The sequence below is a fragment of the Dasypus novemcinctus genome, chromosome 2, assembly GCF_030445035.2.
Source record: "Dasypus novemcinctus isolate mDasNov1 chromosome 2, mDasNov1.1.hap2, whole genome shotgun sequence".
NCBI lineage: Eukaryota > Metazoa > Chordata > Mammalia > Cingulata > Dasypodidae > Dasypus > Dasypus novemcinctus.
Genome location: NC_080674.1, coordinates 141,600,900 through 141,625,646, shown reverse-complemented (window position 1 = coordinate 141,625,646; position 24,747 = coordinate 141,600,900). Strand labels below are relative to the sequence as shown.

Sequence of the window (24,747 nt, the reverse complement as noted above, 5' to 3'; positions counted from 1 at the left end):
GTAAATAAAGTTGTGATAAGCCTTCTGGAGAGATCTGAGGGCCTCTCTTCTGGGCACACGAATGGGAAGAATAACCGGAAAGCAAAATGGCAATTTCCAGCTTGGGAAGGCCAAGTCATACCGCCTTGCTAAGCAGGTTGTCTTGGATGAAGGATTTTCAGTCCTGTCATTGGCTAATCCGGGTCTCCAAGGCCTAGTTTCAGGCTGTTGGTCCAGATGATGTCCTCTGAGCTAAGAGAGCCAGTGCTTCCCTGCGGACGGCCGGGCAGAGTTGGGGACAGGGGGCCTAGAAGACAGGCACCCAAGTTCAGCTCTTGTCCTGGCCTTCATGGCTAAATGTCCTTGGCAAAGTTTCTACCTCAGATCCTGGGGACATCATAATCTCTCTTTTGCCTTTCCCCAAACCATTTTAAGCCAGTACTGTAGGGAGAATGCGAGCTCCACTAGGGCAGGGTACCTCGGCTTGGATCACCCCTCTCTCCCCAGGGTTGGTATCTGGTACTTGGCTGGCATTCTCCAGAATCAAATATTTCCGCGAATGCTGGGACAATGAAATGTGAACACGTTTCACAAAACCCAAACGAGGTCCCGTTTTAGGGTTTCGGAGCTTTCTTTAAACGGCGGATCATAGTCGCTCCTACCTTCAACCGAAAGCGGTCTGAACGGTGCGTCCATCTCCTGCGGCCTCCCCCTCCAGAAAATAGGCAAGGGCTGGGAGGGTTTTTGGGGGGCTGTGCCTCTCATTCCTAGGGAAAACTGGGGTGGGAGGAAAGTGCACAACTGGGGCGGAAGGCCAGCTGGGGTGTATGGGAGCCTGGCGCGGTTCAAATCCCGGAGAGAAGCCCTAAGCCTCGGTCCCCGCCCACCATACCTGACGAGACACCTAGGTCCGGGGACAGGTGTGTGCTAGGGGAGTCAGGTGCACTGAGGCACTCCCCCAGCAGGTACACCCTTCTCCGCCTACGAGTGACCTAATTACAAACTGCCGGCCGCGCCCAAAGGCGGGGGTGTTCACTCTAACCAGGCTGCCGTTCGGCGCCGCGTCTCTGCCTTCAAAGATGCGGGGAACCCACGCAATTCCAGCGCTGTTGCACTGGAGGGGCCATCGAGTTGCAAGTCTCGTTTCCGTGATCTGGCGACTGGTCTCAGGTGAACCGCTGAAGTGTATTACAAGCCTACCTCCACAAGCTAAGAAGTCCCAGGCAACCAAGAGCGCCCCCATCCACAAGGACTGCGCCTGCGCCGAACCCGCGCCGGCGCCGCGCAGGGCGTGGAGCTCTGGGACTCGCCCATTCACTTCTGCTAAGCACTGCGCTTGCTCAGTCTCAGTTCTCCACCCTCTCCTCGACCCCCACCCCTACCCCTTTTGGGAGACCACGCCCTAAAAGCGAAGGTGCCTCTATAATCTGCCAGCTACACTGCGCCTGCGCTGTGGTCCCTCGTTTCCGTCCCCTGTCCGCTTTTGCGGTAGATCAGCGTCGATTTGCAGTTGCGCAGCTCGTGTCTCAGTCCCTTTTTCCTCCGCACCTCGCCGCCTTCTGACGCCGGGCGTGACGTCACCACGCCGGGCGGCCGCCATTACAGAGCCGAGCTCCGGAGCTAGAGCGAGAAAAGGAGGAGGCACAGCGGCCAGTGGCCGAGTACTGCAGAGAAAGCCAGCCGGCCCGCGTTAACGCCAAGCAGCCGTCCGTAGCCACAGTAGTACCCCGAGAACCGGCGGCGGTGTGTGTGTGTGGCCCGGTTGCGGGCGGTGGCGCGGGAGTAGTGCGGAGCGGCAGCCGGTTCGGGCGGGTGGCATCATGGACGAGAAGGTGTTCACCAAGGAGCTGGACCAGTGGATCGAGCAGCTGAACGAGTGCAAGCAGCTGTCCGAATCCCAGGTCAAGAGCCTCTGCGAGAAGGTAAGTTGCGCTCCAGCTGCGGGAACTGCCGCGCGTCTGAGCCCGCTGGAAGGTGACGGCCGCGGGAAGGGTGCAACATGGCGGAGGCCGCCGTCCCAGTCCCCCAGCTCCTCCCAGACCGGCGCGGGCGCTGCCCGGTGGCATCTCCCGAGCGACCCGGCGCCCCCTGCCTCCAGCCCAGGGATTGGTTGTCGCCGCCGCCGCCGCTTAAAATGGCGCCGTTTGCCCGACTCTGGGGGTTCTGAGGCTCCCGGCCTTGGCGCCTGGGGTAGTAGCGGGGGAGCGGAGATCCTGTGTGTCAGGGTCGTGGACGGTTTTGAGATCCGGGTAGGAGGACTAGGGTTTGGCGGCCTGGGCCTCAGCGATGAGAGCTTCTTTCTTGTGCTTAGGCTTAATTCTCAGGTACAGTGCGGTCCAGAGAATCCCCAAAGGCAAGCTAGTAGGCCAGATCCAGGAGTAGGTTCCTGGTCATTTCGACAGATTAGCACCTAGCGTTTCATTGAAATCCTTGTTCTAGTACTATTCTGGGAGATTTGTATTAAACTCATCGAACGATATTCTTCAGACACTTATTTAAAGTGAATTTTAAAGGAAATGTAATTAAATTTGAAACCTAATTTCCAGGAAGGTCATGGTGGTAGTTGTGGGGAGGTGTATAGAAGAGTTCTTCTTTATAGTCGGAAGAAATGGAGATTTTGGTGAGTCACACTACATAAGGAGCTTTTGAATTGGAAATCAAGTGGCGGTTTAATCTATGATTTATATGCTGACTCAAGTTGGATAGTCTGAAACCCTTCTCCAAGCTTAGCATACTTGGCATTTTGCCATTTATTTTTAAATGAGCACACTGGAAGAGCGGCAGGTTTTGTATCCTGTCTCTTGAAAAAGTTACTTGTGTTTTTTAGTGCAAGTAGTAGGACTAATAATAATGCTGTCGATTGAACTCAACTGCATTCCAAACACTGCGCTTAGAGTTTAAATAAATTCACGGATGTTGAAAATGGAATGCTTTAGTTCTCGTATTTTATATGATCTTTGTATTTTGTATGATCTAATTCTGTTTTATTTTTTCTTAGAGTTTGGGGAACAGCCTAATTATCGAGTAATCTATTAGCTGTGTTGTGTTTTTAAGATCTTATTAACCCAGTTTTTTAAAGTACAGAAAATAATTATCTCCGCTTTGAACATTTTAAACTTCCATTCTCAAAATTAACTTTTCATCATTTCATTTTAGTGCGGAATTGTGGGATATCATATTAGCATTTCGTTAGTGAAAAAAGTTATTAGAAAGCTATTACACTGATTCATTTGTGGTTTAATGTGAAAATTAGTATCAAGAGTTTGATGTATATGCTTGCAAGACAGACTTTTTCAGAAACCATACTGTGAATAATTGGAATTTAAGCGAGTCAAATTTAGATTATTCCAAGCCCGAACAAAACCACTATTAGATGGAGGTGTCATATCATGTAATGAAGCTGAATTTTAATCGTTAGCCGTATACTGAACCTTTCCTTGCTTTTTGACCCTTATTTCTGTCATATTCTGTAATACTTACATTTGCTTAAAAACTTTAGAAATAGGCTTTTAAAAATTAATATATATTGCTAGGTCTTAATTTCTGAGTAATATAAATAATGATTTTACTGCCTTTAGGGGTTTGGTACTTATTCTGTATAAAAAGAATTTGAGTAGGCATTTAACTAGATGACTTGTCATTTGGGTAGAAAACGCTGGACAAGAGGTAATGATATAATCTGAAGACCACTAGACTGCGGGTTAGACCTGGACACTAAGTCCTGTTTCTGAAGTCCCTTCTAATTTTCTGAGTTTTACAGTTATATTTTAAATAGTACTTTGTGTTTAAGTATTGTACATCTATTGAATATCCAAGCTCACTTACTCGTCTAAGAGGACTCAAAAGCAATGAAGAATAATCATGCCTATTCTCAAGGAGACTTGAATCTAGTTGAACAGACAACCATGGTGTGGACATCAGTAAGGAGATGGACCGGGGAAATAGAGTGTGTTGAAGACATAGAAGATATTACTGGGTGGTTGAGGTGGAGTGACTGAAGCTTAATGGATTTGGTAAAATCCTCTGTAATACTAAGCGTAGTGTGTATCTCCATTGTTTGGTCAGTTACCTTGTTCAGATTTTAGTTCTGTGAGCCAAAAACGTGGAAATAATATTTAAAGTTACGTGTTACATAAAAGTTTCCATGGAATAATCTTTGCGGAGGTGGAGGTAGGGGTATCATTACACAGCCTTCATGCTGTTTTTAGCTTGTAAATATTTCAGCTTTTGGAACTATATCAACTTTCCAAGGTAAGTTAATTTGAAGACAACTTTTTAGGCATGTGGATGAGTTAGGATGCCTGGCTTGAAATGGTTCTTTGTACAGTGTTTCTACTAAAACATAAATTCTCTTTTTACTGTTAATAATTGTATGGCCCATAGCATATTGGGTGAAGCTACAAATGCTCTTAAGTATGGTTGCCTTTTAAATAGTAAACCTTGCAGGTTAAAATTTTTAAATTATAATACTAATAGTTTTTTAGAAAAGATGTTACAACTTGGTGATAGCTGATATAAGAAAGGATGGTAATGTAAATGCTTACCTTTTACTCACCTTAAGATTCCTGATCGGCATGAAATAACTGAAATATTTAAAATAGTTAAGAGAGTTATACCATAAAAGGTCACTGTGATTTAAAAATACTAAGGCCATTATTATGGTATCGTGTCAACAATTAACAGTTATAGATGTTGAAAACGGAGAGAATCCAAGTGTATTTATTGACTAAGATGAAAGTGGTTTTTATGTTATTGGCTAGTCAGACTTCTTAAAAAAGATATGATTAAGGTTAATATCAAAGCCAAGGTTATTCTGTATGCTCTAAACCTTGTTATTTGGGGGATCATAATTTGTCGAGCGTTTAAAAATTGGTGGTGAACGTATGCGGTTTTGACTCAGGCACAGTTCTATAGTCTGTAGAATTAACTACATCTGTACAACTCATCTGATACATTTCCATTTACAGTATAGAAGTACTAAATAGTGTTAACTTATTTTTGAGTTAATTACAGTAGATGAAAACAGTCTTTTATTATATGGTTTCAGTAGTGGTTTCATGGTTTTCGGCTTCCTGCTTTCAGGTCTTACCAAACTTGTGGAATATGTTGTTTGATAGCCAGGAATTTGCTTTTTTAAATTTTTCCCCAAAGGAGTTCTTACATAGGTATGCTGTCTGTAACAAAATGCAGTTGTTAGAAGTTTCACTTAGATTCACCGTTTTTTACGTGAGTACAGAAAAAAAGCACACTGCTTCTTTCCAGTTAAAGGAGCTGAAAAATATGTGACCAAGATTAAGTCCCTATATCAAGTGGGTAATAATATATTTGTGTGTGTGTGTGTAATTGCAAAGAATGGCTCATTTCCATTAAAGTAATTTCGGGAGGTATGTTACTGAATATTATTTTTATTTTGCTTTCACATACTTAAACTTATGAGGCAATCATTATCTTCAATTACAGATTTGGTTCTCAGAAAGATAAAGTGACTTGACTACAGTGGATAAAATTGAGATTTCTAGACTTATTAGTTGTAACCCTAATATTCTAGTTGTCCTTCACACCTCCTCTCTTTTCTGAGATAGTGTTGTGAATTGATGCAGGAGAATTGAACCAAAACTGAATTCTGTGAAATGAAAACTTTTAATGTTTGAAACTTCTATTCATATAACATAGTATTGTCCCACTTTGTCCTGGAGGAGGAAACAGTAATAATTTTTCGATTTTGTGACGTACAATTGACATTTATATTGTTCATTACAGCTTATAAAATGCCTTTTCATCCTCTTAGCAGCCACAGTCTAACCTCTGTATGTGTGTTTTAGGAGCTCCCTGGCTGAAGCACTAATGCAGTTGATTTTGGATTAATTAAAAAATATACAAAAAAGGTGACTAGTCCTGCCATTCAGATAAACCAAACCTCCACTGCCACCCCCAACCCCTTTGTTTGCTCCATCAGGGCCAAGATTTCTGTGTCTACAAAAAGTGGGCCAGGGTGAAACTCCTGTTGTAGAAAAAAGGATGGGCACTGGAGGAATGTATGTATAGGAATAATATTTCTGTCACCAGTCTGAAGTGTCCCCCCACCCTTTTATTGAATCAAATCTTTTCCTTTTCTCATTGTACATAAAGTTTGTCAGTGTTACCCGTGGATTATCCTTTGTTTACTTTGGAAGCAATAAGTTAAGAATACCAGGAGTTTTTGGGTTTGGGTTGAGGTAATGATGGTAGTGTTTTTGTTTTGTTTCCTTTATTAGAGAAGTTCTGGGTTTACAGAAAAATCATACATAAGATACAGGATTCCCAGATACCACATTATTATTATTTTAGGAGGTACTGGGGATTAAACCTAGGGTCTCATATATGAGAAGCAGGCACTCAAACCCTTGTACTTTTTTTTTTTTTTTTAATTCTCTCCCCTTCCCCTTCCCCGCCTCCCCTCTTCCCCCCCCCCCCCCCCCCCCCCCCGTTGTCTACTCTCTGGGTCCATTTGCTGTTTTGCTGTTTGTTCTTCTGTGTCCGCTTGTATTCTTGTCAGCGGCACCAGGAATCTGTGTCTCTTTTTTTGTTATTGTGTCATCTTGCTTCGTCAGTTGTCTGTGTGTGGCACCATTCCTGGGCAGGCTGCCCTTTTTTCATGTGGGGCGGCTTTCTTTACGGGGTGCACTTGATGTGCGTGGGGTTCCCCTACGTGGGGGACACCCTTGCGTGGCATGGCACTCCTTGCACGCATCCGCACTGTGCATGGGCCAGCTCACCACACGGGTCAGGAGGCCCTGGGTTTGAACCCTGGTCCTCCCATGTGGTAGGTGGACTCTATCGGTTGAGCCAAATCCGCTTCCTGGAATTGTACTATTAACTCTTGTCCATGGTTTAAATTAGGGTTGACTGTGTATTATAGTTCTGTGGATTTTTTTTTGTTGTTTATTTTTATTTGTTACCATATATACAATCTAACCTTTCCCCTTTTAATCACATTTAGATAGATATTTCAGTGCTGTTCATTATGTTCACAATGCTGTGCTATACCATCAGGTGGCTGTGTTTTTTGAGGGTGCTGAGGAAAGATAGGAAAAGATATGTGGTAGGGGAAACACTTTTTTCCTATCTACTTTTAATTCATCATCTCTCCATTTTTTGCTTTTCCATTTCTCATTACTATCCTTGTCTGGAAAAGCCCCCAGTCTGAACTCTCCTACACAATTAAAGTCTGTATTGAAATAGGAGTAAGAAGGGGGATGTTTTTTGGCTTGTGGGTTTTTTTTGTTTATTTTTAATTTTTTTAAATTATTGTTTTTAATAACTATTCTTTCAGCAGCTTCTGGAGCAGAAGTGGTAGATGGCCTGAAGTAGAGAGTGGTCTCTGGCTGCTGAAATTACCTGCTTGCTTTCTCACTAATATGAAGTTACTGTTGCTTAAATATACTTTGATATTGTGTTTAGGATGGATGAACAAGCTAGTGACAAGGATGTTTATCTGAATCCGGGCAATATTTTCTAAACTATACAGGGTCACCTGGCCATTTGCTCTAGCACTCCTTGTCCCTAGCTCTGCCTTAGTCACAGTTACTTCTAGAGATGGGAATTTTTATCTTCTGGTATTGGGGCTGAAAGAAGACCAAGAGCCACTGCTCTAGACTGCCTGTGGGAGATAAATAGTAGAGTCTCTTTACCTGGCTAGAATCATATTTAAAGTATAGCTCACAAAGGTTATAGAGTGCAAGTGACTCTATTAGCTCTTTGACGCTGAACATTTGTTTTTGGAATTCATTCAGCCAATATTTATTAAATCTCTATTATATGCGTTATGAATTTTCTTCACTGTTTTACTTTGAATAGCGTTGTCTTGTTTTGATAGGTAGGGATTTATTAGTTCTTTGTTCTCATTTTTAGCAGGGTTTCAGATTAGGTAGTTGGTAGGTTAACCCTGTAATAAACTCTAGATAGAAAAGGTTTTAGAGTGTTTGTGCTAGTGATGATCAAATGGTGTTTATTTCTCTGTCACTCATTATCTGTAAAGTAGCATTCCTGCCCACTATCTACTTCTTTGACTCAATTAAGAGGCCTACGAAGTGCTTTAGGAATTTTAGTGATGAAAAGAACCATACGGTCTAAGCCAGTCACCTTTTTACAAATAAGGGAGGAAACAGACTCAAAGTGGATGAATCTTTTTTATGATGGATTATTGTGGTAGGTTTTTTTAAATACAGTTACGTACATAGCAACATTTCTCAGTTGTTTAGTAGATAAACTTTTTTTCTCCTGCATAGACGTTGAATGATTGGGAATGTTTGATATATGCACATGTCAGACATAGAGCTTTAGAGAAAATGGTTGTTACATTAGGTCAGTGGCCTTGAGGGTTTGTTTGACAAAAACAAATGGGAAAAAACGTATTCTGTATTTTAATTCAATTTTAGAATTATTCCTGACATTTTTCTTTTGTTTAAGCACTAAGCCTTAAAGCTAAATAGCAAACACTAGTTCTGGAGCATTATATGGAAGACTACAATACTTAAAAAATAAAATAAAATGTATATAATTATACAGATTTTAATAAAAGAAACAATGTCTCATGAAGTATTAGAGCAGGAGCTCTTAATAAGGGGTCCGTGAACTTGAGTTGAAATTTTAAAAAAACCCACATTCTTGTGGGAACGTGTTGGTGTGATACATTTATTAAGTAATAAACAGTATAGTGTGGACTTAGTAAGGGGTCTGTGGTTTTCACCTGATTGGCAGAGGGGTCTGTGGAACAAAAAAGTTTTAAGAACTCCTGTATTAGAGGTTATCTGTTTGGTATAGTTTATGAAAGAGAAGTGATAAGTAGAATGGTTTGATGGTTGAAGGTAATTATCTCAAGACTTGTTTGCTTCCAGGCCTGATAGTAATTTATTATGAATGTTATTTTTTGGTACAATTATGAAAATGATAAATAAACTTGCTTTTTATCCTTCATAAAAATGGTATGAAGCAAAATGAAATCAGGAAATTGAAAATTTTTTTCTTACCTATAAAGGTAATTATTTCACTTTTCAAAAAAGTTTTTGAATGTCTTCACTTTTGCTTAAACCATAAAGTAAAATTCAAAAAAATATTTATGGAAGATTTTCAGCTTTGCTTCTCATGTCCTATATTGTTAAAAGATGGGTTCAAATATGTGGTAGAATATGAAATGTTAAATTTACTAGCATTCCAGTGAACATTAGAATTAATAATCGCAGATTTTTATAGTAACATAACTTTCAAAAACGGAGATTCTATTGTCAAGTAATATACTATTAGTAATTCTAGATTATAAGGGTGTCATTTGTGTCTGGTTTTAGTTTGATCTTACTGAGAAGTGTTAAAACCAGCATTGACTTCTTAATTAAAAGGATTGTTAACTAGTTGTTTTCTTCCTATAATGACTTTTCCCACTAAGGACAAAATCTATGATATAAAATGTGTATTTCTTTAAGCAGAGATCATTGATTAGCCTGATAAACCTAAATATAATTTCCTCAATACGGACCTTGAGGTTCGTCATTGTTTGACTTAAACAGTAACTTTGTAGAAAAGGGAATATTTTCTTCCTTTGAAGGAAAGCATTCTTAATATCTGCATTTAAGGGAAACGGATGTGACTCAACCATTTGGGCTTCCGTCTACCACTTAGGAGGTCTAGGGTTTGATGCCCAGGGCCTCCTGGTGAGGGTTAGCTGACCCACGCGCAGTGCCGGCCCATGTGGCAATGCAGCCTTGCACAGGAGTGTCTTCCCACGTGGGAAAGCTGGCCATGCAGGAGTGCGAGCCGACGCGTGCAACACGGAAAGCTGATGCAGCAAGAAACACAGAGGAGAGAGAATAAGAAGTGGCAGCAAAACAGGGAGCAGAGATGGTACAAGAGAGTAATCGCCTTTCTCCCACTTTGGAAGGACCCAGGATCGGTTGTTGGAGCCGCCAAATGAGAATACAAGCAGGCACAGAAGAACACATAGCAAGTGGACAGAGAGCAGACAATGAGAGGAACTGGGTGGGGGCGGGGGGGGGGGGGGATAAATAATTCTGAAAAAAAAAATCTACCTTTAAGAAAATACTTCATTACTACATAATTCCTTTCAAGCAGCTAACACCAAAGATGAATATTATTAGCCCAAAGATTGAACCAATATTTAAAGCAAATTATTTCTTGGTCTACTTTTAATGCCACAATGTATACTACTATGTAATTGTTTTTGAGACTAAGAAAAAATATAGCTAGTGGAGATCTGATGAAGTTATTTTAAAACCTGCACTTTCGTGTTTTCCCTTTAGTGGTGAGAAGAGTGCTCTGCTTTCCAGCAAAGTGGCTTGCATGAATGGCATGATCATACATAATACTTGGAGTACCTATTTTAGTTTGCTAAAAGCTACCGAGGCAGTATACCAGAAATGAGTTGGCTTTTACAATGGGGGTTTATTTATTAACTTATAAATTTACAGTTCTTAGGCAGTGAAAGTGTCCAAATCAAGGTGTGATCAGGAGGTGCTTTCTCCCCAAGCTGCAGCTGTGGACAGTCAGGCAGATGGCTGTGTCTGTTGTCTCTCACCTCTCCTCTGAGCCTCCTTGCTTTTAGCTTCTGACTTCCTCTCAGGTTCCATTGATTTCAGCTGCTTGTTCTACTGGCTTTCTCTCTCAGCTTCTATGGATTCTTCTCTGTCTTTCTGTCTTTATGGCCTTTTCTCTCTGCATATTTGTACTGTTCATAAAGGAATCCAGTAAAAGGATTAAGGCCCACCCTGTGCTATATTTCACTGGAGTAATCTAATGAAATGGCCCTTAAACTGAATCTAATCAAAGGTTCACAATAGATTCACACCCAGAGGAAAAGACCAATTTAAGAACATAATTTTCTGGGGCCAACAAAAGACTCAAAATACCACAGTACCCAAGTACTGAAGGCTTGAACGATAAGGATTGTTGTCTGAAACGGTTGTGGCTCAACTGATAGTGTTCTCCCACAATATGGAGGGCCAGGGTTCGATACCAGGGCCTCCTGACCTGCATGGTGAGCTAGCCCACTCTCAGTGCTGCCATGCGCAAGGAGTGCCGTGCCACGCAGGGGTGTCCCCTGTGTAGGGGTGCCCCATGCACAAGGAATGTGCCCCACAAGGAGAGCCACCCCACGTGAAAAAAAGCACAGCCCATCCAGGAGTGGCGCCACATACACAGAGAGCTGACGCAGTAAGATGATGCATCAAAAAAAGCGACACAGTTTCCGGGTGCCACATGACAAGAATGCAAGCAGACACAGAAGAACACAGAGCAAAGTTACCATATATATACACACACCATATATACATTGGTGACTGATTTTTTAAAAATACATATTTTTTAAATTAAAAAAGTTGTGAGTTTACAAAAGTCATGTATAACATGCAGAATTCCCATACCTCAGCCCTCCACCAACACTTTTCATTGTTGTGGAACATGTTACAGATTATGAAAGAACATCATCAAAATACTACTAACTGTGATCCATAGTAAGTTATTTAATGTCAAAATGTTTTTAATTGTAGTCAGGTATTTGAAGTACCTGTATAAAAAGAAGCTTGAGTAGTTGCATTAACAATTTTTTAAACTTCTATAAATTAAATGATAAAATGTGAAAAAGTTAATTTAAAAAAACATTAAAACATAGCTATGCAAATGCTTAAGAAAGTTGTTTACATCTAAATAGATGCTCAAAGAACATGTTTGAACAATTTGTATAAGAGGAAATTAGTAGATAATTGGGAAATAAGTTCGAGCGCTAAAATGAAAAATGCCAATTAAATCAATGAGTTAACATTTTATTTATGAAATAGCTGGATTATGGGTACTTCCTTTGATTCATTATTACATAAATTGGCATAATCCAGTTTTGTCAAAGCAAGAAAATGCTCGTACTACTACGTTGTGGTTCATGATTTTAAATCTGCTTTTTGTTTGTAATTTCATGTTGCTGTGGTGGTTAGGATGGCCTACTTCCAAGAATGTCAAAACAAATCTATAGGTCATTTATTGTACAGCTGTTTCATATTAGGTTGAAAAATAAAGATGGATGATTTCTGAATCCAAACTCAGAATGCTGAGAGGACATTGATAATAAGCTTTCCTTCAACTGAATCTCCAATTTGGAATAAACACTGTAAAATTTTAACTTCCTGTAGTTACTGGCCATAAGCTAAAGACTAATGGACTAATCTTTTTCCAGTTTTAACTTTGTACACAGAATTTTATAACAAACCATTTTTGCTTTAATTCATTCATTCCAGACTATATACCATTTAACTGAATTCCAGTAGTTTTTTTTTTAATTTATTATTTATTTCCACCCCCCCCCAGTTGTCTACTCTCTGTGTCCCATTTGCTGTGTGTTCTGTGTCTGCTTGTATTCTTGTCAGCAGCACCCGGAATCTGTCTTGTTTTGTTGTGTCATCTTCCTGTGTCAGCTCTCCATGTGTGTGGCGCCATTCCTGGGCAGGCTGTGCTTTTTTCGCACTGGGTGGCTCTCCTTACAGGGCGCACCCTTGTGCGTGGGGCTCCCCTATGTGGGGGACACCCCTGCGTTGCATGGTACTCCTTGCGTGCATCAGCGCTGCGCATGGGCCAGCTTATCACACAGGTCAGGAGGCCCTGGGTTTGAACCTTGGACCTCCCATGTGGTAGGCAGACGCCCTATCCCTTGGGCCAAATCTGCTCCCCTCAGTAGTGTTTCGATAAGTAAAAATTTGAATATTGTAAAAACTTGATCTTGGTTTTGTTTGTTTGTTTGCTTTTCCAAGTCGTAATTATAATAGGTGAGAAATTTGAAGGCCTGAGAAAATATTTTAGGGGAAGCAAATTGTGAAGTATATTCATGTATATGTTTTGCTTCTGTTCATAATTCAGGTGACATGAGATTTTAAATTGAGTCAGATGCCAGAAACTGAATAGTTATTAAAAATTAAAAATCTCCAGTGTTAATTAAATTGCTTTAAAAGTCTGGTTCTACCATTTATTTTGCTTATTAAACTAGAGAATTGAGGTTGTGTAGCTAACCTATGAAACTTGGTTAATGAAGGTTCCATTAAATGACCCATAGAGGTATACTGTTGTGAGCTTCTGGGATTGACAAGGCCGACTCTTGGTGATAATACAATTTCTCTCAGGCCTTTCTTTTTCTATGATTAGTTTTCTTGATTTAAAAATAATCTTTAATATGGATGTCTGTACCCTTTATTGTTCTGGGATAGTGTGTTTTAGTGACTTAATAGTGTGAGAGCTGGTAAATTGAGACAGACAACCAAAAGCATAATAAAAACTCGTCCTTCTTAAACTTGCATTTTTGCTGTTAAGATATACTTAATATCTTGATGGTTTTCTCCTGGACTTCACTGTGATTAGTCTGGTAAGAGGGGAAGAAAGTTTTGGTTGGCTTTCTACGATTTAGAAGTTAAAATTTTTCACTTTAGAGTTATCTTGTCCTTTCCATTTTGGAGAACAATTTGGTAGTGTCAGCATAAAATGCAAACTACTAGGTATGCTAGGTGATGCACTTCATAGTGTCTTTTTTCAGTATACATGCATACAGGTGTGTGTATGTAAACAAGGAAGCAAATCCTAGGATGTACATCTCAGTACTTTTACCCCAAGTCACAACTCTACCTCCTACCCCAGTATTGTAGGCATCAGTCAGTTAGGGAATACTTTGGAGCCAGTATAAGGAATTCACCATATCTATACATGATAATTATGAACTCTGGGGTATATTAAGAGAAAAGCAGGCAATTGAACATTTGTTTCTAGTTTTTAAAAAATGTAGACGAAATCTGTATATTTCTGTAGGCATACAATATGTATGTCAAATGTATAAAAAAGATGGAAAAGGATAGACATGAAAATGTTAATTGGGGACTACTTGGGGAGGAGGAGGTGCAGGGAGAGTGAGATTGTGGAGAGTGGTCAAAGGGGACATGTAGTTCTATCTGTTTAAAGTTTTTACAGGAATGTATCACTGTAACTTTTATAGTTTTAAAATTAAAATAGGGTGTTTATCATTGTGAGTTGTCTCAGTTCAAATAAAAGGAACAAATAGCATTTAGACTTATTTTTCCTTTCATAATTTGAATAGAAATCTTGTGTAGTTTGTCATAAGAAATTTCAGGCAGTGCTGAATGACAATTGTTGTGTTTTTTTTCCAAGTCATTCATATAGAAAATAGCCCAAATAGCCTTGCAAATAAGGATAGGTATCTTTTGTTCATGGTGGTATCAGTGTTTCAAGCAAGTGTTCAGAGATGTGCTTTAAAATTTCACTTCTGATAAAGTTAAATGTGACAATGACATTATGTAAGATTAACATGGTAGGTGACCATTTTTCTTATCATTGGCCTTTTAAAGCTTCCAAGTAATTTTTGTTAAGTTATTTAAAGTGAACCTATCATTTCATTCAAAGCTATTTTTATTAGTATGTTCTAGGATGTTCTAGGTGCTAAAAAACATGGTGTTAGTGCCAGATAGGCTTAGTAATAGAAGATGCCTACTAAACTGCTTTTTCTTTTTTAATTTTTTTTAAAGATTTATTTTTATTTATTTCTCTCTTCTTCCCCCACCCCCCACCCCAGTTGTTCGTTCTGTGTCCATTTGCTGTGTGTTCTCTTGTGTCCGCTTGTATCCTTGTCAATGGCACTGGGAATCTGTATCTCTTTTGTTGTTGTTTTTGTTGTGTCATCTTGCTGCGTCAGCTCTCCATGTGTGTGGTGCCACTCCTGGGCAGGCTGGACTTTTCTTTCACGCTGGGTGGCTCTCCTTACAGGGCGCACTCCTTGCGGGTGGGGCTCCCCTACGCAGGGGACACCCCTGCGTTGCACGGCACTCCTTGTGCGCATCAGCACTGCATGTGGGCCAGTTCCACATGGGTCAAGGAGGCCCTGGATGTGAACCGTGGACCTCCCATGTGGTAGGCAGACACTCTTATCAGTTGAGCCAAGTCTGCTTCCCCTAAACTGCTTTTTAATCATAATAAATCAGAAAAGGGCAGAATTACCCTATAGAGAAATATTTCAAATTAAAGTGGGACTTAATAACAGTTGGGTTACATGTGTTTCTTAAGAAAGGTCTCTTTTGAGACAGGTTTGAAACTTTTTTCTAAACTCAGTAAAATGTTAGATCAAGTTAGTAATTCTTTTGGGGATGTCACTGGTTGGTGGGTTCTGAAATAGGCTCCCCAAAATGTTTGAAGATTTGAAAATAGTGATTCAAGATCAAACTTAGCTGCATCTAGAAAAGCACCTTGGGGAGGGCACTTAAAAAAAATGATGCTTGGATTCCAGCTCCAAAGATTCTTTACTTAATTGAGGGATGTATAGCTTGTTCCAGAGTGTGAATGGGTTAGAAGGCAACACAGAGGTAAAATTACCATAGAGAATTTGTTACTAAGGAGCCATACTAATTACATTTTGAGGGGTGACCAAAAATGACAAAGTCTGGTTTTAAGACTGTGCTATGCAACCTTAGCTGCACTTTGAAAATCACTTGGGAAGCTCAAACAAAATCCATATGCTCAGGCTATACCTATTTCAGGGTAACATTTCTCATGATTTTCAGGCTTCTGTCTTTATTTTTTTCATTCTTCAAAGAGCTATACTTCTGCTGTTGTTCTGAGAGACATCCTTGGCTTTCCCTCACAGCCTAACTGGCACCTCAGTTTAAATTCTTGATTCATTTAGCAAGTATATTAAGTGCCTTCTATATCCCAGGTACTGTTCTAGCTAGGTTTGGTGCATAGTGGTGATAAATTAATCCGATGAATATTTTAAAACTATCACTTTGTTGCATGGGAAATTTATTAGAGGCAGGAAGAATGGAAACGGAGTTTAGTGTAGAGGCTAGCACAGTAATCAAGGTGAGATAATGGTGTCTTGGACCAAGGTTAGTGACAAAGATAGAAGTGGAAGAATTTTGAGAAGTATTCTAGAGGTAGCCTAGGTAAGGCTTGGTGGTGCACTGGTCACTGAATACTAGTGACCTTTATGTTCTAGTACATCTCACACACCCATTTTCATGATCATACTTCCGAAAGCCTAAATTCATCAATTTTTGTCAATTAATATTTGTTCTCATGCTATTTTGATTAGATTTGTTCTTTAGGCTCAGTCTCTTGGTCACCATCCATCAATCTCTATTTTAACTTTTTCTCTTAATTTCTGGTGTTTTAAACTCATGATTGCCTCTCCCTTTTCCTACTCCCAACTCCTTTCAGTAATTGTGCTGCCCATCCTCTGGGCCCCAGGCAGAAAGTTTTCTAATTGTCCTGGTGTTTGTGATCCTGAAACACTGTGCTTCTCACCCTAGCATATCTCAGCTCTTCGCCCTTTCTATTTGTAATGATGTTTTTCTTGTCTTTCTCTCCTGCTAGACTGTACTTTTATGGGCTGTTTTGTTTATTGTGTTATTTTACTTAAAGTGAACTCCCCCAGTTATTCTCTCCCCATTCCTTCATGTTACTTAATATGGTCTACACATGGTTTGCTTATTTGTTTGTGGCCTTTCTCTCTCTCACACACACACCCCACTGCAGTGGGAGGAACCCTGACTTGTTCACTGCTATATTTCCAGTGGTTGAACGAATGAATGATTAGCTTCCAGTACACTTTACTGTTTCTGGCCTATGACAAATGGTCAATAAATGTTTATTGAATGAAAGATAAGGTTTCTACTTAGTGAAATGTTAAGTGGTCCTTAAAGATTACCCTTAAAAGTAATGTTTGAATTTGTGCATGTTGGGACGAGTATACAACCGTATTTTTTAAAAAGCAGCATAAAAACTATGTTTTCTGAATAGCCATAGCTGTAAAACAAAATATTTGTAATACCTTCCAAAAATAAAAAACAAAGACAAATCTCTAGTAGTACTAAGGAACTTTTCCCCCATAGCCTGGAATCCCAGAGTGCCAGTATTATAGTTAGAACTGTAAAGCTGATGCAGTAGGTACCTGAATGTTTTGGTCTATTTTCATTGGTCTTTTAGGGCTACTAATGAGATCTCTTTAGCATTTAATTAGGTGGCAACTGATAGGCCTAAAAACTGTTGTTTATGAGAGGAACTGGGCTACTTATCTTGATACACATTATTGCTAAGTGTCAGGGGTGAAAACCAATGGCTAGACTCTAGCCATATTTTGTCCTCTAATTTTAATGGGACCATAAATGTCTATAAACAGTAGGTTGAAGTGATGTTTTCTTCATCTACACTGGGTCTCCCCCTTAAGTATAGGTAACTTATCTGTGGCAATGTTGTTTAATGCCAAATGTTCTTTTTTTTCCCTCCTTAACTATAGGCTAAAGAAATCCTGACAAAAGAATCCAATGTGCAAGAAGTTCGATGTCCAGTCACCGTCTGTGGAGATGTGCATGGGCAATTTCATGATCTCATGGAACTGTTTAGAATTGGTGGCAAATCACCAGATACCAATTACTTGTTTATGGGAGATTATGTTGACAGAGGCTATTACTCAGTTGAAACAGTTACACTGCTTGTAGCTCTAAAGGTAATTAAAATTTTTTGTTTGGGCAATTTGAACTGGGTAAGACGATCCTCTCCAGTGTTCCTTTTCCCCAGTGTTTTGTGTTTTTCCACATCTGACTGTTCTACAGATTGTGTTGTCAGATACAATTTCAGAATTTCAGAAGAAAACTTTCCTGAATACAGGTATTTAAGTTGTGGAGTTGATTATAAATCTGCTTTTATTCTGAGTTAAGGGGCTCTCTAAGGAAGAGAATGCCTTGGCCAGATGATTTGAAAAATGTTGAGAGCTGGTCAGATGGAAATTTTAGTTCCCTAAATAGGGGTGTGGTAAGATTTATAGATACTTTTGAAGGAACAAAACATGTAAATGTCAAAATGTGTATACTACTCTGACTCAGTAACCCCATACTCAAAATTTTACTGAGGAATAAATTTAAGAGGAACAAAGGTTATTTATGTGAAAACACAAACTGTGGCATTATCCCCAAGAAAAGTTGCTCTAAGTAACAGTGGGTGAATATCTACGATTTATCTCAATGAACTATTTTGTAGCCATTAAACAAACACATAGTATTCTAGAAGAGTAAAAATGAAAATTGGAAAAAAGTGCAAAATAATACGTCTACCAGTTGTGGCTTTGTGAAATATATAAATGAACATTTAAAAATATATATAACTCTTAAAGGTGGCAGGCTTCTCCCTTTTCCTTAAAGGAAATTGTTGCACTTTACCTTTTGGGATTTATTTTCCTAGCCAGTAGACCCTTTTATATTAGAGAATATGCAGAATAGTAAAATCGTTGCCACGAACTTTTAATATTGGAGAGGCAGTGAGATACGGTTTTGACAAGAGTTGAATTTTAGGTGATTAATATATAACGGTATGTTTGTGAAGCTACTAATCTGAGCCATGTAAAGTGCCACAAAACGTTGTTGGAAGTCATTCTGTTCTGCATCTGTGAAATGGAGGAATTGGATTCGATGACTGAAAGTTTTTGCCGTGACTGTAGATAATGTTGTGAATCTTGAAAGCAAGTTAATTTGTGCTTAAAGCCCATGATGAATCTCATTGGTCAAAAGAGGAATGGCTGCTACTTTTAAGAATTCATGTATTGAGGAAAGGTTTGTTCTTTCTGCAAATGGTGTTGAAACAATTGGATATCCATATGCAAAATTAAACTTTTAGAACCTTATCTCATACGATACACAAATGGATCAAAATGAATTATAGACCTAAATGTAAGTACTAAAGCTACAGAACTTCCAGGAAAAAAATTCTAAGAGAAAATCTTTATGAACTTGGGTTAGGCAAAGATTTTCTAGATACAGCATGCATCGAAAGTACAATCTTTTTTTTAAAAAACTGATAAATTGAACATGAAAATGAGAATTTTTGTTCTTCAAAAGACATCAAGAAAATAAAGATAAGCTACAGACTGGAAGAAAACATTTACAAATCATATATCTGATAAAGTACTTGTATCCGGAATTTTTTTTTGAAGCACTTTTATAACTTAATAAGACAGTTTAAGAATAGGCAGGCGGCGGACTTGACCCAGTGGTTAGGGCTGTTCTACAGATTGTGTTGTCCATCTACCACATGGGATGTCCGCGGTTCAAATCCCGGGCCTCCTTGACCCGTGTGGAGCTGGCACATATGCAGTGCTGATGTGCACAAGGAGTGCCGTGCGCCCCGTAAGGAGAGCCGCCCAGCACAAAAAGAAAGTGCAGCCTGCCCAGGAATGGTGCCACCCACACGAAGAGCTGACACAACAAGCTGACACAACAAAAAGAAACAGATTCCCGTGCTGCTGACAACAGAAGCGGACAAAGAAGACGATGCAGCAGATAGACACAGAACAGACAACCGGGGCAGGGGGGAAAGGGAGAGAAATAAATCTTTGAAAAGAAAAAAAGGTAAACATATTCCTACCCAATGACCCAGCAGTTATACTCCTCGCATCTACTCAAGAGAAATGAAAACATTTATCCATACAAAAGCTTGCAGATTCTCATAGCTGCTATATTCATAATAACCCACAACAGTCCATATGTTTATCTACTGGTGAATGGATAAACAAAAGTGATATAGCCATACAGTGGACTACTGTGCAACAGTAAAATGGAAGAAATCACTGGTGTATGCTACAACATGGATGATCCTCAAAAAATATGCTTAGTGAACGAAACCAGATGCAAAAGACAACATATCTTATGATTCCATTTATGTGAAATTTCTGAAAAAGGCACAAATCTCTATGGGAAGAAAGTAAATCAGTGGTTGCTGAGAGTGGGAGTAGGGAGTGACTGCAGATAGGTACTAGGGTTCATTTTGGAGTTATGGAAAGGTTCTAAAACTGGGTCGTGGTGAAGGTTGCATAACTATAGATTTAGTAAAATGTAATTGAACTGTTTAAAAAATGAAATTCATGTATGGAGTTTTATAGTCCATTAATGTGCTTGGTGTAAAGCTGATGGTAGGAGGAGTTGAGATGGGGCTGACAAAACACCCTATGGCATGTTAATAGAGCTGTGATTGCAGTTGGTGTGATGTGGAGTGTTGGGATGTCCTGTCGCCCCCTCCCAAACAAAACTGGAACTTTGGTTTCCCTATACAAAGTTTCTTGAAATTGTCATTTGATTTTTGAAAGAGCCAGCTGCTTATGTTGTTTTCTTTTTTGTTGATACAGGTTCGTTACCGTGAACGCATCACTATTCTTCGAGGGAATCATGAGAGCAGGCAGATCACACAAGTATATGGTTTCTATGATGAGTGTTTAAGGAAATATGGAAATGCAAATGTTTGGAAATACTTTACAGATCTTTTTGACTATCTTCCTCTCACTGCCTTGGTGGATGGGCAGGTATGTGGGTCTTCTTAAGATCATAGTGATTATTTTTTTCTAGATTCTGCTTTCTTGATGTTTAGATACTAATTATTGTTTTTTTTTAAGTGCCTTCTTTGTATGTTAGGACTGCAGGGATGGAAGATGTAGCCCATCTTCTTTGCGTGTTTCTAGAAAGTCTGGGAGATGTAGTTAGCTAATTACTGGTCCAGATAGAGGTATGCACAGAATAAATTGCAAGAAAATTCTGTAAGAATGAAAATACTAGTCTCTCTGTTTGGAGAGGGGGTAAGGTCAGGGAAATGTTTTCTTGAAGTGCTAATTGAGGTGGCATCTGTGTGGAGCAGCAATGGTTTATCAAGAAGGAAGGGGGGTGGGAGGGGCGGCGGGCAGTGTACTCATAGCTTAGGTAAGGAGCTTGGAGGTAAGATGCACCTGACAGAGAAAAGCCTTGTTCAGGCAAAGCAGAGAAATAGCCAGTGAGACCAAGATTTGTAGGTGGCTGCACAGCAAAGCTGCTCTTGGGTGAGGTTAACATTATAAACCACTCTTTGTAGATCTTCTGTCTACACGGTGGCCTCTCACCGTCCATAGATACACTGGATCACATCAGAGCACTTGATCGCCTACAAGAAGTTCCCCATGAGGTAATGACTTTCCTTTGCTAATAAAGCCTTTTCAGAAAACTTTAGGGAGAGGAGAAATTTAATTGCAACTTAGTTTATTATATATATTATCTCATTGAATTCTCAAAACTACCCCATGAAGTATGTGTACTCTTGTCATCCTCATTCTTCAAAGGGAGATCACAACAACTGTGGAACTGGTCTTAGGTTGTCTTCAAAGGGCATGGCATAATAGGGTGCTTTTTCTGATGAATTATTCAAATCACGTGTTAACCGTTTTACTAAGAGACAGTTTATAACTGAAACTTGGTTTTTAGGGTCCAATGTGTGACTTGCTGTGGTCAGATCCAGATGACCGTGGTGGTTGGGGTATATCTCCTCGAGGAGCTGGTTATACCTTTGGGCAAGATATTTCTGAGACATTTAATCATGCCAATGGCCTCACGCTGGTGTCTAGAGCTCACCAACTGGTGATGGAGGTATGTTCTTTGAAATGTGATTTGCTTAAGGAAGATAAAGAGGAAAATGGGCTAAGGTTCTTAGCATAGAACATTGACTGTTATACTTTTAAAATGAGGGTTCTGTTTAGATTAGTACTGATTTAACTATGATTATTGTCAACATTTTACTTTTCTAAAGCTATGGAAAGAGTTTGTGAACAATACTTAAAAAATAGCTCATGCGTGCACATGGACCTTAAGGGAATGACATCCTGAGGCATTTCTCCTTTGTTCCTGGGCAGTGTGACCAACTTTGGGACCTTCACCTTTGTCTGAGTAGAATATTAATAAGGTTCTGGTATCCAGTAGAGCCTGCCTCTACATGGAATGTCCATATAAATATTCAGTCTTGGATCATGTTTAGGGCCACCGCAATAGGAGATTCTGATGAGACACTGCATTTACATAAGATAAGAAGCAGTTTGAGATTATTTTTCTTTTTATAGTATTCCCCAAATAAATACATGTATTTTTTTAAAGTTGTACAATGTGAAGAAAATTATTAAATCACTGAAAAATTATTAACATTTCTTAAGCCTGTTGGAACTTAGGGTAGCTCTTATTTTCACTTTTAGAGTGGAGTCACGGTTGTGTGAAAAAAATAAAGCAGGTTTTTTTGTGTTTGTTTTTTTTTTAACTTCTTTTGTTTCTTTGTAGGGCTATAACTGGTGCCATGACCGGAATGTTGTGACAATTTTCAGTGCTCCAAACTATTGTTATCGTTGTGGTAACCAAGCTGCAATCATGGAACTTGATGATACTCTAAAATACTCTTTGTAAGTATTTACATCTGAGAAGTTGGTTGCCATTACTTGAATATATAGTTTCAATGGGAGGTGTAAGAGTTAAATCAGATTCTAGTTTGATTTTACGTTTTCTTTGAAGTGGACCTATAATATGTTGAAATACAGCAACAGCAACTAACTTTTATAAGAGACCTTAATGCAAATTATTAGTTTTAACTTTTAACTTGATGTTTTTAATGTGGAGTTAATAAAATATATCTTGCGGGTGATAATACAGATACAGTACAGTTAGGCTCTTAAAATTTTAATTAGTTCATAGAACTTTTCTTTTGAATGATCTTAGGAAGAGCCCCAATATGTAAAAGGACAGTTTCTCTGTCTGCAGTTGCCTTTGCCTCTTGTGGAAGAGGTGTGCAGCTAGAAAACCTTTATCATTAAATGCATTATTAGGCTACAGTTAGTATTCTTTTACATTAAGGCAAGCTGAAATTAGAAAGGAAAAACATGTGTGAAGTTTGAAAGACTAATATTTTGAATTTTGCCAATACATTGATATCTTGTTTTTCAGCTTGCAGTTTGACCCAGCACCTCGCAGAGGCGAGCCACATGTTACTCGTCGTACCCCAGACTACTTCCTGTAATGAAATTTTAAACTTGTACAGTATTGCCATGAACCATATATATTGATCTAAAGGAAATGGGAAGAGCAACAGTAACTTCAAAGTGTCAGAGAATAGTTAACACTCAAAAACTTGTTTTCACACGGACCAAAAGATGTGCCATATAAAAATACAAAGCCTCTTGTCATCAACAGCTGTGACCACTTTAGAATGAACCAGTTCATTGCATGCTGAAGCGACATTGTTGGTCAAGAAATCAGTTTCTGGCATAGCACTATTTGTAGTTACTTTTGCTTTCTCTGAGAGACTGCAGATATTAAGATGTAAACATTAACAACTGGTGAATACAGTTTAACTTCCATTTAGCTATAGCTTTACTCAGCATGTCTGTAGATAATGATAGCAGCAAACAATCATTGGAGCTTAATGAACATTTTTAAAAATAAGTACCAAGGCCCCCCCTCTACTTGTGAATTTTGAAATTGTTTTGTTTATTTTCAGGGATACTGTTTAATTTAATTGTATGATTTGTCTGCACTCAGTTTATTCCCCTTCCAATCTTTGTCCATGTTGTTCTTTGTTATTGTCAGAACCTGGTGAGTTGTTTTGAACAGAACTGGCCCCCCCATAAGATGATGTTACTGCACAAGAGCACTGCAGTGTTTTTCATAATAAACTTGTGAACTAAGAACTGAAAAAGTCAAAATTTAATTGTATCAATGGGCAAGATTGGTTGCTGTTTATTTAAAAAATAAATGAATTGATAAATTTTAGACTTGTAGAATGCTAGGTAAAGGGAAAAAAAAATCAAGATCACTACATCTTTCTGGTAACTCTGCCAGTTCTTCAGATTAACTTCAGACTTTTGGCAGTCTAGATAATACAACATTGTGTGCTTGTCATGGGTTTTTCCTGTAAGAAGGAACCATGGATTCTGCAAGAAAAGAAATATCTATGCCACTTCAATAAGACTTAACTGTAAAATTTGAGACTTTTATGTTTTTTGGGTTTTGTTTTAATAAAACAGCATGTTTTCAGATAGAGCTTAACCAAATGATAAGCCATGTCTACTTAACAGTGAATTCTGATTATTAATATTATATTGCAATGTATGTTACATGGACTCTTTAAAATGATTGACAGATAAGTAAATTTTGAAATATTTGTATATTATTTGCCATGTGATCTTAGAGTTAAATTTGTCCCTGGTAAGAAAACTGTTAAAGCATTTGCCAGTATTAAACTCTTTAAGTGATATTAGTGAAATCAAATAGAAAACTTTTGCTGGATCCTGGTTTAGTTTTATGTACGTTTACCCAAAGACAAAAGTGGTACTTGAAAGGGTAATGCTAAGCTGTTAATAAGTTTTTCCCCATTTATTCTTACAAGGGGATTGAGAGGTTAAAACAGTTCTTCTGTGGAAATTAAATTTAATATTGATCATCTTAACCAACCAGGGCAAACTTCAGGACACTTAATCATTACTGGTGTAAGTATAGTAATAAAAGTTTCCTTGCTTTTGTACTTTGTTGAATTTGGAACTGACGAGGAAGTGTTAGCATTTCCCTTTTCTAATAGTAGATGGTTTTGTTTTGTTTTAAACTTGAGTGACCCATTTTCCTTTTATCTCTTCTCTGATTGATAGTTTTTTGGTTATTTACAGAGTTGATTGTCCAAAGCAATAACAAAAAAAAAAGCCTTAGTTATTTCCTATCTATATGTCTCCATTTCATGTTATTTTTTTTTCTAATTTTACAAAAATACATTCTCATACTTTTTTAACCTTCACTTTATGCCTTCTCTCTCTGACTGAACAAATAGTTTGTGTGCATGTATGTGTACTGTAGTTTTAATCCACTGCCCAAGTAATGTAGACACCAACCAGCTGTTTTTCATGTCTGGTGATAATCAGAATTGATTTTA

General features: G+C 38.9%; 1 protein-coding gene across 1 annotated transcript; it reads left to right on the top strand.

Moving 5' to 3' along the window:
- Positions 1-1,260: 1,260 nt before the first annotated feature.
- On the top strand, positions 1,261-24,612 carry PPP2CA (protein phosphatase 2 catalytic subunit alpha). Its single transcript, XM_004475907.4, has 7 exons — positions 1,261-1,901; positions 17,300-17,509; positions 20,177-20,350; positions 20,890-20,979; positions 21,276-21,437; positions 22,116-22,234; positions 22,773-24,612. The coding sequence occupies exons 1-7, from the start codon at positions 1,800-1,802 to the stop codon at positions 22,843-22,845; spliced, it is 930 nt and encodes a 309-aa protein (XP_004475964.1). The 5' UTR covers positions 1,261-1,799; the 3' UTR covers positions 22,846-24,612.
- The last annotated feature ends 135 nt before the right edge of the window (positions 24,613-24,747 follow it).

What these genes read in the sequence shown, in the direction of transcription:
- PPP2CA (XM_004475907.4), top strand. Translation starts at nt 1,800, where the DNA reads ATGGACGAGAAGGTGTTCACCAAGGAGCTGGACCAGTGGATCGAGCAG. An exon ending in TCAAGAGCCTCTGCGAGAAG is followed by an intron (nt 1,902 to 17,299) that starts GTAAGTTGCGCT and finishes CCTTAACTATAG; the next exon opens with GCTAAAGAAATCCTGACAAA. An exon ending in GATACTCTAAAATACTCTTT is followed by an intron (nt 22,235 to 22,772) that starts GTAAGTATTTAC and finishes CTTGTTTTTCAG; the next exon opens with CTTGCAGTTTGACCCAGCAC.